This window comes from Oncorhynchus kisutch, linkage group LG25 (genome assembly GCF_002021735.2).
Source record: "Oncorhynchus kisutch isolate 150728-3 linkage group LG25, Okis_V2, whole genome shotgun sequence".
NCBI classification, from domain to species: domain Eukaryota; kingdom Metazoa; phylum Chordata; class Actinopteri; order Salmoniformes; family Salmonidae; genus Oncorhynchus; species Oncorhynchus kisutch.
In genome coordinates, this window is record NC_034198.2 from 1878182 (window position 1) to 1893080 (window position 14899).

The following is a 14899-nucleotide window of genomic DNA, read 5'->3' on the forward strand; positions in this document are numbered from 1 at the left end:
TTTCAGCTTTTATTTCTTTCATCACATTCCCAGTGTGTCAGAAGTTTACATACACTCAATTAGTATTTGGTAGTATTGCCTTTAAATTCTTTAACTTGGGTCAAAAGTTTCAGGTAGCCTTCCACAAGCTTCCCACAATAAGTTGGGTGAATTCTGGCCCATTCCTCCTGACAGAGCTGGTGTAACTGAATCAGGTTTGCAGGCCTCCTTGCTCGTACACGCTTTTTAGTTCTGCCCTTAAAGTTTCTATAGGATTGAGGTCAGGGCTTTGTGATGGCCACTCCAATACCTTGACTTTGTTGTCCTTTAGCCATTTTGCCACAACTTTGGAAGTATTCTTGGGGTCATTGACCATTTGGAAGACCCATTTGCAACCAAGCTTTAACTTCCTGACTGATATCTTGATATGTTGCTTCAATATCTCTACATAATTTTCCTCCCTAAATGATGCCATCTATTTTGTGAAGTCCCCCAGTGCACCAGTCCCTCCTGCAGCAAAGCACCCCCATAACATGATTCTGCCACCTCCGTGCTTCACGGTTGGGATGGTGTTCTTCGGCTTGCAAGCATCCCCCTTTTTCCTCCAAACATAACAATGGTCATTATGGCCAAACAGTTCTATTTTTGTTTCATCAGACCAAAGGACATTTCTCCAAAAAGTACGATCTTTGTCCCCATACTGCATCTTGCCTATGTCGCTCTGTACCATCACTCATTCATATATCTTTATGTACATATTCTTTATCCCCTTACACTTGTGTGTATAAGACAGCAGTTTTGGAATTGTTAGTTAGATTACTTGTTGGTTATTACTGCATTGTCGGAACTAGAAGCACAAGCATTTCGCTACACTCGCATTAACATCTGCTAACCATGTGTATGTGACAAATAAAATTTGATTTGATTTAGTTGCAAACCGTTGTCAGGCTTTTTTATGGCGGTTTTGGAGCAGTGACTTCTTCCTTGCTGAGCGGCCTTTCGGGTTATTATTGGGGCGGCAGGGTAGCCTAGTGGTTAGAGCGTTGGACTATTAACTGGAAGGTTGCGAGTTCAAACCCCTGAGCTGACAAGGTACAAATATGTCGTTCTGTCCCTGAACAGGCAGTTAACCCACTGTTCCTAGGCTGTCTGACTGACTTGCCTGGTTAAAAAAAATATGTCGATATAGGACTCATTTTACTGTGGATATAGATACTTTTGTACCCGTTTCCTCCAGCATCTTCACAAGGTCCTTTGCTGTTGTTCTGGGATTGATTTGCACTTTTCGCACCAAAGTACGTTCATCTCTAGGAGACAGAACGCATCTCCTTCCTGAGTGGTATGACGGCTACGTGGTCCCATGGTGTTTAAACTTGCGTACTATTGTTTGTACAGATGAACATGGTACTTTCTGCCGTTTGGAAATTGCTCCCAAGGATGAACCACTTGTGGAGGTCAACTATTTTTTGCCTGATTTCTTTTGATTTTCCCATGTCAAGCAAAGAGGCACTGAGTTTGAAGTACATTCACAGGTACACCTCCAATTGACTCAAATGTCAATTAGCCTATCAGAAGCTTCTAAAGCTATGACATAATTTTCGGGAATTTTCCAAGCTGTTTAAAGGCACAGTCAATTTAGTGTATGTAAACTTCTGACCCACTGGAATTGTGATGCAGTGAATTACAAGTGAAATAATCTGTAAACAATTGTTGGAAAAATGACTTGTCATACACAGTGTAGATGTCCTAACCGACTTGCCAAAACTATAGTTTGTTAACAAGAAATGTGTGGAGTGGTTGAAAAACTATTTTTAATGACTCCAACCTAAGTGTATGAAAACTTCCGACTTCAACTGTAGCTAGAAATGGCAAACAAGTTAAGGTTCTAAAACATGTTCTTGGGTTTAAAATAACCCTACTGAAAATTTCAGATGAAGTTTGTGAGTGAATTAAACATGAGCTTATTCTCTCACCGAGTTTAATACAAGAGTTGAGCCATCTTGGAATTAAGAACAAATCCAATAACTTAATTTTCAAGAATCTAATTCCTTCCCAACTTCATGCTTAATGGGAAACATAAGAAATTGCACAATAACCTTTTTGAGTTATAAAACCTTCTTCATAAGACCGTTAAGAAATGTCTTCTTAAGGTTTTGATGAATCTCGGCCCTTTCATTTAATCCATATGTTGGTCACATCACATTTGTATTGCCTCATTAACCTACAGTATAGGTAAACATAAATCACTGACTTCTATGTGCACAAACATACATTGCCTTGTCTGACCAACATATTTTTCTGCATAACATCCTATTTGTCCCAAGTATGACAAACATATACACTGAGTGTAATAAACATTAAGGACACGTGCTCTTTCCATTACGTAAACTGACCAGGTGAATCCAGGTGAAAGATATGATCCCTCATTGACGTCACTTGTTAAATACATTTAAATCAGTGTAGATGAAGGGGAGGAGACTGGTTAAAGGATTTCTAAGCCTTGAGACAATTGCGATGTGGATTGTGTGCCCTTCAGAAGGGTGAATGGGCAAGACAAATGATTTAAATGACTTCGGACGGGGTTATGGTAGTAAGTGCCAGGCGCACCGTTGTGTCAAGAACTGCAACGCTGCTGGGTTTTTCACACGTGTGTCAAGAATGGTCCACCACCCAAAGGACATCCAGCCAACTTGACACAACTGTGGGAAGCATAGGAGTCAACATGGGCCAGCATCCATGTGGAACGCTTCGACACATTGTAGAGTCCAATCAAATTGTATTTGTCACATGCGCCGAATACAACAGGTGTAAACTTGACCATGAAATACTTACAAGCCCTTTATACAACAATGCAGTTAAGAAAATACAGTTAAGAAAATGCATTTACTGAATAAAGTTTAAAAAAGTAACAATTAAATAACGATAACGAGGCTAAATACAGGGGGTACCGGTACAATGTGCGGGGGTACAGGTCCATTACCTGACGATTTGAGTCTGTTCTGAGGGCAAAAGGGGGGCTGGGGGGGTTCAACTCAATATTAGGAAGTTGTTCCTAATGTTAGAAATACTCAGTGTATAGTTTGCCCTATAAAACTCACACACACACACAGACATTCATTCCTCAACCAATTTCATCTTCTGATTCACTGTCCTCTTTTACATCTGTGCTGACCGAGCCATCATCAGCCAACATTTGAAAATGCTTGCTGGAGCTTAAATATGTTCTGCATTTGACATGTTCTGCATCTTTAAAAAGCCCCAGCTCTTGCTGGCAATACAAAAGGCCATTGTGTAGGTCTTCCTGTATTGTGTACCTCTCCTCTCCTCTGCTGCCCTAAGGCACATGTTATGCATCTTTAAAAAGCCCCAGCTCTTGCTGGCAATACAAAAGGCCATTGTGTAGGTCTTCCTGTATTGTGTACCTCTCCTCTGCTGCCCTAAGGCACATGTTATGCATCTTTAGGCGTTGATCTGCGGTTTTATTCTCTCCGATGTCCGCTTGATTTTTCTGGAGAGCCACACAGCAATGGTTTGTCCATCTGAAAAACAATTTTAAGAAATGGTCATGAAAATCGTGAAGTTTGATAGAAATCTTTCATATAGTTCAAAGCACCTGGGTGAATGAGACGTAGATAACAGCAGTGATATGCCAGCCTGTGATGCAGTGTTCAACAACACTGAACTGCCTGTAGTACCTGCATACTTTCTGACCAGGCCACAAGAGGAAGAGCGCTACAGGACCAGTCTATGGATTGTAGCCAGCAGACAGAGAATCATCTTAGTCTGCAGACTTTCTGACCAGGCCACAATAGTCTGCAGACTTTCCATAATTGCTGCACAGTGTTGAAGAGACCAGCGTACAATCCGGTTTCTCTTCTCCATGGCCTGCAACCTTTTCTCCAGGCTGAAACGTGAACATTTATGTTAAAAGGTTTAAAACCTATATCGAGTAGCCCCAATACAGTGGGACAAATATAGAGACAACAAGCTTTTCAACAAGCTTTTCAAGCTGAGTAGTCAACTGAGCGTTCCTTTTCATCAGTGATTGCCGGGGACATCATGTCAGACCTTGAAAATATTATAAAGATATACAAGTGAAAATATAAACAGTATGAAAGCATCTCAACATACAACTAACCAGTTAGGAAGGCAACATCCTTTTGAGTGTAGAGTGGATTATGCAGAGTGAAGTGTTGGTACTTCATGTACAATAGATTAAAGCAGGGGGGGTACTCATGTTTCTGGGTTATGTAGTGGAAAGGGTCAGCTGAAAGCAGGAAGGGATGATACGTGTATAAAGTAACAGGAAGTAGCTATGCAGAGCCAAGAGATGGTGAGACTAGGACACAGGCTAAGCCAGACAGAAAGGGGTGTTTAGAGATGGTGAGACTAGGACACAGGCTAAGCCAGACAGAAAGGGGTGTTTAGAGATGGTGAGACTAGGACACAGGCTAAGCCAGACAGAAAGGGGTGTTTAGAGATGGTGAGACTAGGACACAGACTAAGCCAGACAGAAAGGGGTGTTTAGAGATGGTGAGACTAGGACACAGGCTAAGCCAGACAGAAAGGGGTGTTTAGAGATGGTGAGACTAGGACACAGGCTAAGCCAGACAGAAAGGGGTGTTTAGAGATGGTGAGACTAGGACACAGGCTAAGCCAGACAGAAAGGGGTGTTTAGAGATGGTGAGACTAGGACACAGACTAAGCCAGACAGAAAGGGGTGTTTAGAGATGGTGAGACTAGGACACAGGCTAAGCCAGACAGAAAGGGGTGTTTAGAGATGGTGAGACTAGGACACAGGCTAAGCCAGACAGAAAGGGGTGTTTAGAGACGGGATAAAACCTTAGGTCAGAGATGTAGCAACTGCTTATGTGACTTACTGTTGTTCTGCGAGAGTTTCCACGCATCTCTCCTGCCAAGTAAGGAACAACGTCCTCTTTTCTGTGAGGGTCTCCTTCATCTGACGGGTCCAAACTTCCACGTCCGACTGGGTGCTGCCTACGACATAATCAAGGGTTGCAGAACATAATAAACCACACTGGCAGTTGTGCTGAGTTCTACATGTGCAATGCTCACAGGTTAGAGAGAAATATCTTATGAACAATGTTAAGAATTTTACTCAAATATCAAATGGTCAGTGAAACCACAACAAGGATTTCATCATCAAATCAATCAAATGTATTTTATAAAGCCCTTTTTACATCAGCAGTTGTAAAACAGCATCACATAGTGCTTTACAGATACCCTGTCTAAAAACACCAAAGAGCAAGCAATGCAGAGTCAGAAGCACAATACAAGCAATACATGCTTGTCAGACAGATGGATAATCAGAACCGCATAGGGTACACAAACACACGTTCATACTGTAGATGACCAGCAGGGTCAGGCAAAGACTGCAATGGCTATAGAGGGTGCAAAACACTCTAGGGTCAGATGGCTTTCATGTTTTAGGATGTCAAGGTTTATGGGTGGGGTGTGTTGTGGGGGCTAGTACTTTTCCGTTCACCTTCCCACCCATGGGCAAGACGATACTCAATCATAGGACTGACAGACGAGAGAAGTCTTCAGTCTAGACTTGAAGATCTGACTCTTTCACATCGGCAAACCATTCCATAAAGATGAGCTCTGTGGGAGAAAGCCTTGTCTCATGATACTGAAGCCCTGCTGCCAATTAATCTGATTGAATCTGATATAAATAAACGCTATGAGCAAAACACATGGAATCTAACCTCAATACTTAACTGATTTCCAGTTATACAGTTATACCTTGCTTCTCCCTGACCCTGGATGCGTAGTAGAGGGCATCTTTGAGGGCGTCAACACGATGAGTTGGTGTCATCTCTTTTGTGATCTTCACAAATGTTCTAACGTAGGACCACAACCTCTCCATCTGTTCTCCGTCAGCAAGCCCACTACCAGTCACACACCTGGTACCATTAGTGACCTGAAATGTAAAGTACAATCAGAAAAAATAATGAGCATTACAATGGGTGATGATGAATTAAAGCACAAATTACAGGACTGCTTTGCTAGCACAGACTGGAATATGTTCTGGGATTATTCCGATGGTATTGAGGAGTACACCACATCAATCACTGCCTTTATCAATAAGTGCATCGAGGACGTCGTCCCCACGGTGACTGTACGTACATATCCCAACCAGAAGCCATGGATTACAGGCAACATTCACACTGAGCTAAAGGGCAGAGCTGCCGCTTTCAAGGAGCGGGACTAACCCGGAAGCTTATAATAAATCCTGCTATGTCCTCCGACAAACCAGCAAACAGGCAAACCGTCAATACAGGACTAAGACGGAATCGTACTACACCGGCTCCGACGCTCGTCAGATGTGGCAGGGCTTGCAAACCATTACAGACTACAAAAGGGAAGCAAAGCCGAGAGATGCACAGTAACACGAGCCTACAAGATGAGCTAAATAAATATGCTCGCTTCGAGGCAAGTAACACTGAAACATGCATGAGAGCATCATCTGTTACAGACGGCTGTGTGATCACGCTCTCCACAGCAGATGGGAACAAGACCTTCAAACAGGTCAACACTGACCAACTGGCAAGTGTCTTCACTGACATTTTCAACCTCTCCCTGTCTGAGTCTGTAATACCAACATGTTTCAATTAGACCACCATGGTCCCTGTGCCCAAGAACACTAAGGTAACCTGACTAAATGACTACCGACACGGAGCACTCACGTCTGTAGCCATGAAGTGCTTTGAAAGGCTGGTCATGGCTCACATCAACACCATTTTCCCAGAAACCCTAGACCCACCATCATTTGCATACCCCCCCAACAGATCCACAGATGATGCCATCTCTATTGCACTCCACATGGCCCTTTCCCACCTGGTCAAAAGGAACAACTCTGAGAATGCTGTTCGTTGACTACAGCTCAGCGTTCAACACCATAGTGCCCTCAAAGCTAATCGCTAAGCTAAGGACACTGGAACTAAACACCTCCCTCTGCAACTGGATCCTGGACTTCCTGAAGGGCCGCTCCCAGGTGGTGAGGGTAGGTAACAACACATCCACCATGCTGATCCTCAACACAGGTGCCCCTCAGGGGTGCGTGGTCAGTCCCCTTCTGTACTCCCTGTTCACTCATGACTGCACGGCCAGGCATGACTCCAACACCATCATTAAGTCGTGTAGTGCAAAGCCAACAACCTCTCCCTCAACGTGATCAAGACCAAGGAGATGATTGTGGAATAAAGGAGAAGGAGGACCGAGCACGCCCCCATTCTCGTCGATGAGGCTGTAGTGGAGCAGGTTGAGAGCTTCAAGTTCCTTGGCGTCCAGATCACCAACAAACTAAAAAGGTCCAAGCACAGCAAGACAGCCATGAAGAGGGCACGACAAAAGCTATTCCCCCTCAGGAGACAAACAATTTGGCATGGGTCCTCAGATCCTTAAAAGGTTCTACAGCTGCACCATCGGGAGCATCCTGACTGGTTGCATCACTGCCTGGTATGGCAACTGCTCGGCCATCCGACCATAAGGCACTACAGAGGGTAGTGCATACGGCCCAGTACATCACCGGGTCCAAGCTTCCTCCCATCCAGGACCTCTATACCAGGCGGTGTCAGAGGAAGGCCATAAAATTTGTCAAAGACTCCAGCCACCCTAGTCATAGACTGTTCTCTCTGCAACCACACAGCAAGCGGTACCGGAGCGCCAAGTCTAGGTTCAAGAGGCTTCTAAACAGCTTCTACCCTCAAGCCATAAGACTCCTGAACATCTAGTCAAATGGCTACCCAGACTATTTGCATTTCCCTCCCCTCCGGAACACCGCTGCTACTCTTGATTATTATCTATGCATAGTCACAAAGAACTTATTACCTCAATTACCTTGACACCGGTACCCGGTGGAATAGCCTTAATTTCTCAGAACAAGAATAGACTGACGAGTTTCAGAAGAAAGTGCTTTGTTTCTGGCCATTTTGAGCCTGTAATCGAACCCACAAATGCTGATGCTCCAGATACTAAACTAGTCTAAAGAAGCCCAGTTGTATTACTTCTTTAACCAGCACAACAGTTTTCATAATTGCAAAATGGTTTTCTAATGATCAATTCGCCTTTTAAAAAGATAAACTTGGATTAGCTGACACAACGTGCCATTGGAACACGGGAGTGATGGTTGCTGATAATGGGCCTCTGTACGCCTATGTAGATATTCCATAAAAAATCTGCCGTTTCTAGCTACAATAGTCATTTACATCATTAACAATGTCTACACTGTATTTCTTATCAACTTGATGTTATTTTAATGGACAAAAAGTGTTCTTTAAAAAAACAAGTACATTTCTAAGTGACCCCAAACTTTTGAATGGTAGCGTATATAAGAAAGACAACCGAGGTTGGATATATTTCCACCAAGGTGGCATAGCAGTTCAGACGTCTTTTGTCCTCGTCTTGTCGTGTCCTGTATATATATATATATATTTACAACTTTTTTCACATACATTTTATTTTTATTTTCCATCATCTCATCTTCAAAACACTCTCCTGCAACCCGCCTCACCAATTTATATTTATAAAAAAGTATTATTTACCTCAAATCTGTAATCCTCCAAGAAGCTAGCCAGAAACTCCAAGAAGCTAGCCTGAAACTAGCCAGAAGCTAGCCAGAAGCTAGCCAGAAGCTAATCCAGAAGCTAGTTCAGAAGCTAGTTAGCTCCTTTACTGGCAAATCGTTAGTATTCAGCTAACCACGGTTTGTGGTCATCAGCTATCCTTTAGCTCAAAAATCTATCGCCAGTTCTGTACGGCGCAGCACAGCGCGGCTCGGAACGGAACATACCGGACCAATTTTTCTCTCCATGTCCCTGGACTGCTCTCTGGACATTCATACCCGGATCTCACAGCTAGCTAGCTGCTATCCATGTGACTATCGGCCTTCGTCGATTCCGGAGCAAACATCAATTATTCCGGAGCTAGCCAGCTCCGTCAATCACTCCTGAGTTCCATCAATCCCTCCTGGGCTGCAGTCACCTATCCGGACCCGTTTTACTGCCTACGCGGAGCCCCACCGGGCCTTCACAACTGGACTGCCGACGTTATCTACCCGAAGGAGATCCGGCTGGCTCCTCCGTCGCGACGTTACCTGAACGCCCATCTGCGGCCTGCTAACCGTTAGCTGTCTTACCGGCTGCTATCTGAATAGACAATCGGACAATTTATTTATTTTTATTATTATTATGTTTTCTTCTTGGGCCTCTATAACTATATCTATTGTTTTTATTTTTGTTGTTGTTGTGTGATTTGGATTAATCCCCTCTACCACACGGAACCCCACTAATCTACTGACGGAACGCAAGAGGTGGCTAACAACAGACCTCCATCCTATGCTAGCTTGCTACCGATGGCCTGGCTAGCTGTCTAAAATCACCGTGACCCCCAACCAACCTCTCCACTCACTGGACCCTTTTGATCACTCGACTAAGCATGCCTCTCCTTAATGTCAATATGTCTTGTCCATTGCTGTTCTGGTTAGTGTTTATTGGCTTATTTCACTGTAGAGCCTCTAGTCCTGCTCACTATACCTTATCCAACCTATTAGTTCCACCACCCACACATGCAATGACATCTCCTGGTTTCAATGATGTTTCTAGATACAATATCTCTCTCTTCATCACTCAATACCTAGGTTTACCTCCACTGTATTCACATCCTACCATACCTTTGTCTGTACATTATACCTTGATGCTATTTTATCGCCCCCAGAAACCTCCTTTTACTCTATGTTCCAGACGTTCTAGACGACCAATTCTCATAGCTTTTAGCCGTACCCTTATTCTACTCCTCCTATGTTCCTCTGGCGATGTAGAGGTGAATCCAGGCCCTGCAGTGCCTAGCTCCACTCCTATTCCCCAGGCGCTCTCTTTTGACGACTTCTGTAACCGTAATAGCCTTGGTTTCATGCATGTTAACATTAGAAGCCTCCTCCCTAAGTTTGTTCTATTCACTGCTTTAGCACACTCTGCCAACCCGGATGTTCTAGCTGTGTCTGAATCCTGGCTTAGGAAGACCACCAAAAATTCAGAAATTTTAATTCCAAACTACAACATTTTCAGACAAGATAGAACTGCCAAAGGGGGCGGTGTTGCAATCTACTGCAAAGATAGCCTGTAGAGTTCTGTCCTACTATCCAGGTCTGTACCCAAACAATTTGAACTTCTACTTTTAAAAATCCACCTCTCTAAAAACAAGTCTCTCACCGTTGCCGCCTGCTATAGACCACCCTCTGCCCCCAGCTGTGCTCTGGACACCATATGTGAACTGATTGCCCCCCATCTATCTTCAGAGTTCGTGCTGCTAGGCGACCTAAACTGGAACATGCTTAACACCCCAGCCATCCTACAATCTAAACTTGATGCCCTCAATCTCACACAAATTATCAATGAACCTACCAGGTACCTCCCCAAAGCCTTAAACACGGGCACCCTCATAGATATCATCCTAACCAACTTCCCCTCTAAATACACCTCTGCTGTCTTCAACCAAGATCTCAGCGATCACTTGCCTGCATCCGTAATGGGTCAGCGGTCAAACGACCTCCACTCATCACTGTAAAACGCTCCCTGAAACACTTCTGCGAGCAGGCCTTTCTAATCGACCTGGCCGGGGTATCCTGGAAGGATATTGATCTCATCCCGTCAGTAGAGGATGCCTGGATATTTTTTTTAAATGCCTTCCTAACCATCTTAAATAAACATGCCCCATTCAAGAAATTTAGAACCAGGAACAGATATAGCCCTTGGTTCTCCCCAGACCTGACTGCCCTTAACCAACACAAAAACATCCTATGGCGTTCTGCATTAGCATCGAACAGCCCCCGTGATATGCAGCTGTTCAGGGAAGCTAGAAACCATTATACACAGGCAGTTAGAAAAGCCAAGGCTAGCTTTTTCAAGCAGAAATTTGCTTCCTGCAACACTAACTCAAAAAAGTTCTGGGACACTGTAAAGTCCATGGAGAATAAGAACACCTCCTCCCAGCTGCCCACTGCACTGAAGATAGGAAACACTGTCACCACTGATAAATCAACCATAATTGAGAATTTCAATAAGCATTTTTCTACGGCTGGCCATGCTTTCCACAGCAGCTGCAGAAAGCAGCTGCGGTCATCCCCCTCTTCAAAGGGGGGGACACTCTTGACCCAAACTGCTACAGACCTATATCTATCCTACCGTGCCTTTCTAAGGTCTTCGAAAGCCAAGTCAACAAACAGATTACCGACCATTTCGAATCTCACCATACCTTCTCTGCTATGCAATCTGGTTTCAGAGCTGGTCATGGGTGCACCTCAGCCACGCTCAAGGTCCTAAACGATATCTTAACCGCCATCGATAAGAAACATTACTGTGCAGCCGTATTCATTGATCTGGCCAAGGCTTTCGACTCTGTCAATCACCACATCCTCATCGGCAGACTCAACGGCCTTGGTTTCTCAAATTATTGCCTCGCCTGGTTCACCAACTACTTCTCTGATAGAGTTCAGTGTGTCAAATCGGAGGGTCTGCTGTCCGGACCTCTGGCAGTCTCTATGGGGGTGCCACAGGGTTCAATTCTTGGACCGACTCTCTTCTCTGTATACATCAATGAGGTCGCTCTTGCTGCTGGTGAGTCCCTGATCCACCTCTACGCAGACGACACCATTCTGTATACTTCCGGCCCTTCTTTGGACATTGTGTTAACAACCCTCCAGGCAAGCTTCAATGCCATACAACTCTCCTTCCGTGGCCTCCAATTGCTCTTAAATACAAGTAAAACTAAATGCATGCTCTTCAACCGATCGCTACCTGCACCTACCCGCCTGTCCAACATCACTACTCTGGACGGCTCTGACTTAGAATACGTGGACAACTACAAATACTTAGGTGTCTGGTTAGACTGTAAACTCTCCTTCCAGACCCATATCAAACATCTCCAATCCAAAGTTAAATCTAGAATTGGCTTCCTATTTCGCAACAAAGCATCCTTCACTCATGCTGCCAAACATACCCTTGTAAAACTGACCATCCTACCAATCCTCGACTTTGGCGATGTCATTTACAAAATAGCCTCCAATACCCTAGTCAACAAATTGGATGCAGTCTATCACAGTGCAATCCGTTTTGTCACCAAAGCCCCATATACTACCCACCATTGCGACCTGTACGCTCTCGTTGGCTGGCCCTCGCTTCATACTCGTCGCCAAACCCACTGGCTCCATGTCATCTACAAGACCCTGCTAGGTAAAGTCCCCCCTTATCTCAGCTCGCTGGTCACCATAGCATCTCCCACCTGTAGCACACGCTCCAGCAGGTATCTCTCTAGTCACCCCCAAAACCAATTCTTTCTTTGGCCGCCTCTCCTTCCAGTTCTCTGCTGCCAATGACTGGAACGAACTACAAAAATCTCTGAAACTGGAAACACTTATCTCCCTCACTAGCTTTAAGCACCAACTGTCAGAGCAGCTCACAGATTACTGCACCTGTACATAGCCCACCTATAATTTAGCCCAAACAACTACCTCTTTCCCAACTGTATTTAATTTTAATTTATTTATTTATTTTGCTCCTTTGCACCCCATTATTTTTATTTCTACTTTTCACATTCTTCCATTGCAAAACTACCATTCCAGTGTTTTACTTGCTATATTGTATTTACTTTGCCACCATGGCCTTTTTTGCCTTTACCTCCCTTCTCACCTCATTTGCTCACATTGTATATAGACTTGTTTATACTGTATTATTGACTGTATGTTTGTTTTACTCCATGTGTAACTCTGTGTCGTTGTATCTGTCGAACTGCTTTGCTTTATCTTGGCCAGGTCGCAATTGTAAATGAGAACTTGTTCTCAACTTGCCTACCTGGTTAAATAAAGGTAAAATAAATCAAATTAAAAAATTAAAAATGAACAACACTGAATGAAAATAAGAATCCTAGCTTAATGAGACTCCATAGTTGTCCATTCATTGTTATCATTGACATACCTATGGACCGAGAAGGCACTTTGTTCCATCCGAGGTCAGTGGCGCCAAATCCCTGACAGTCTCTCGTTCAAACTGCCAGTGTTAGAACTCCTCAAATGACTCATTTGTGAGTTTCCGGTAGAGCTCAATTGTCTGGAGATAGAAAAATAATACTCCTCATATTAAAGAACACTTACATATATGGTTTGATTTCCAATCTAAAATACAATAACTACCTTCCAGTATGTATTGGAGTTATGGAAAGTTAATCCCCCTCAAAGAGACTCCTCACTCCAGCTGCGGGGCTGCAAACTGGCGCAGGAGGTCCACTGAAATTACTGTTTGCGGCATTTGGGGGGTGGCAGGCCAGTCTGTGGAGGATCAGAGTGACAGGTTCCAGCTCACAGTTGGGGGGTGGCAGGCCAGTCTGTGGAGGATCAGAGTGACAGGTTCCAGCTCACAGCTGGGGGGTGGCAGGCCAGTCTGTGGAGGATCAGAGTGACAGGTTCCAGCTCACAGCTGGGGGGTGGCAGGCCAGTCTGTGGAGGATCAGAGTGACAGGTTCCAGCTCACAGCTGGGGGGTGGCAGGCCAGTCTGTGGAGGATCAGAGTGACAGGTTCCAGCTCACAGTTGGGGGGGTGGCAGGCCAGTCTGTGGAGGATCAGAGTGACAGGTTCCAGCTCACAGTTGGGGGGGTGGCAGGCCAGTCTGTGGAGGATCAGAGTGACAGGTTCCAGCTCACAGCTGGGGGTGGCAGGCCAGTCTGTGGAGGATCAGAGTGACAGGTTCCAGCTCACAGCTAGGGGGTGGCAGGCCAGTCTGTGGAGGAACAGAGTGACAGGTTCCAGCTCACAGCTGGGGGGTGGCAGGCCAGTCTGTGGAGGATCAGAGTGACAGGTTCCAGCTCACAGCTGGGGGGTGGCAGGCCAGTCTGTGGAGGATCAGAGTGACAGGTTCCAGCTCACAGCTGGGGGGTGGCAGGCCAGTCTGTGGAGGATCAGAGTGACAGGTTCCAGCTCACAGTTGGGGGGTGGCAGGCCAGTCTGTGGAGGATCAGAGTGACAGGTTCCAGCTCACAGCTGGGGGGTGGCAGGCCAGTCTGTGGAGGATCAGAGTGACAGGTTCCAGCTCACAGCTGGGGGGTGGCAGGCCAGTCTGTGAAGGATCAGAGTGACAGGTTCCAGCTCACAGCTGGGGGTGGCAGGCCAGTCTGTGGAGGATCAGAGTGACAGGTTCCAGCTCACAGCTAGGGGGTGGCAGGCCAGTCTGTGGAGGAACAGAGTGACAGGTTCCAGCTCACAGCTGGGGGGTGGCAGGCCAGTCTGTGGAGGATCAGAGTGACAGGTTCCAGCTCACAGCTGGGGGGTGGCAGGCCAGTCTGTGGAGGATCAGAGTGACAGGTTCCAGCTCACAGCTGGGGGGTGGCAGGCCAGTCTGTGGAGGATCAGAGTGACAGGTTCCAGCTCACAGTTGGGGGGTGGCAGGCCAGTCTGTGGAGGATCAGAGTGACAGGTTCCAGCTCACAGCTGGGGGGTGGCAGGCCAGTCTGTGGAGGATCAGAGTGACAGGTTCCAGCTCACAGCTGGGGGGTGGCAGGCCAGTCTGTGAAGGATCAGAGTGACAGGTTCCAGCTCACAGTTGGGGGGTGGCAGGCCAGTCTGTGGAGGATCAGAGTGACAGGTTCCAGCTCACAGTTGGGGGGTGGCAGGCCAGTCTGTGGAGGATCAGAGTGACAGGTTCCAGCTCACAGTTGCAAAACTGCAGCCAGACATCATGAGCTCTTCCAGAAATGAGGACATTGCGTTACATTGCTAAAACATTACATCCGATGTTGGTGAGATGCATGTCTCCTAAGAACTTTCAAAATGACTCCATATTTTCATCAAAACTACAGAGTGAACAGGGTTATGGTAAACTAGATCAAATTAAATCAAAATTGTTATTTGCG

The 14899-nt window shown here is 45.5% G+C and overlaps 1 protein-coding gene across 10 annotated transcripts in view; it reads right to left on the reverse strand.

Annotated features, from left to right (window-relative positions):
* Positions 1-1776: 1776 nt before the first annotated feature.
* Positions 1777-14899, reverse strand: part of LOC109882256 (uncharacterized) — a 28733-nt gene continuing 15610 nt past the window's right edge. For 3 of the 10 annotated variants that reach the window (XR_004205504.1, XR_004205505.1, XR_004205502.1), the window contains 6 exons: positions 13187-14665; positions 12972-13103; positions 5746-5923; positions 4860-4977; positions 3675-3883; positions 1777-3518 (listed from right to left, as the gene is read on the reverse strand). Coding sequence is in view for 2 of the 10 variants with exons in the window: in XM_031805190.1 (XP_031661050.1) it covers positions 3326-3518; positions 4860-4977; positions 5746-5923 (489 nt within the window). In the remaining 8 variants the exon portion in view is untranslated. Of the gene's footprint in view, positions 3519-3592; positions 3884-4859; positions 4978-5473; positions 5605-5745; positions 5924-12971; positions 13104-13186; positions 14710-14899 lie in introns of all 10 variants that reach the window. The other 7 variants (XM_031805190.1, XM_031805189.1, XR_004205508.1 and 4 more) reach the window with 6 other exon arrangements.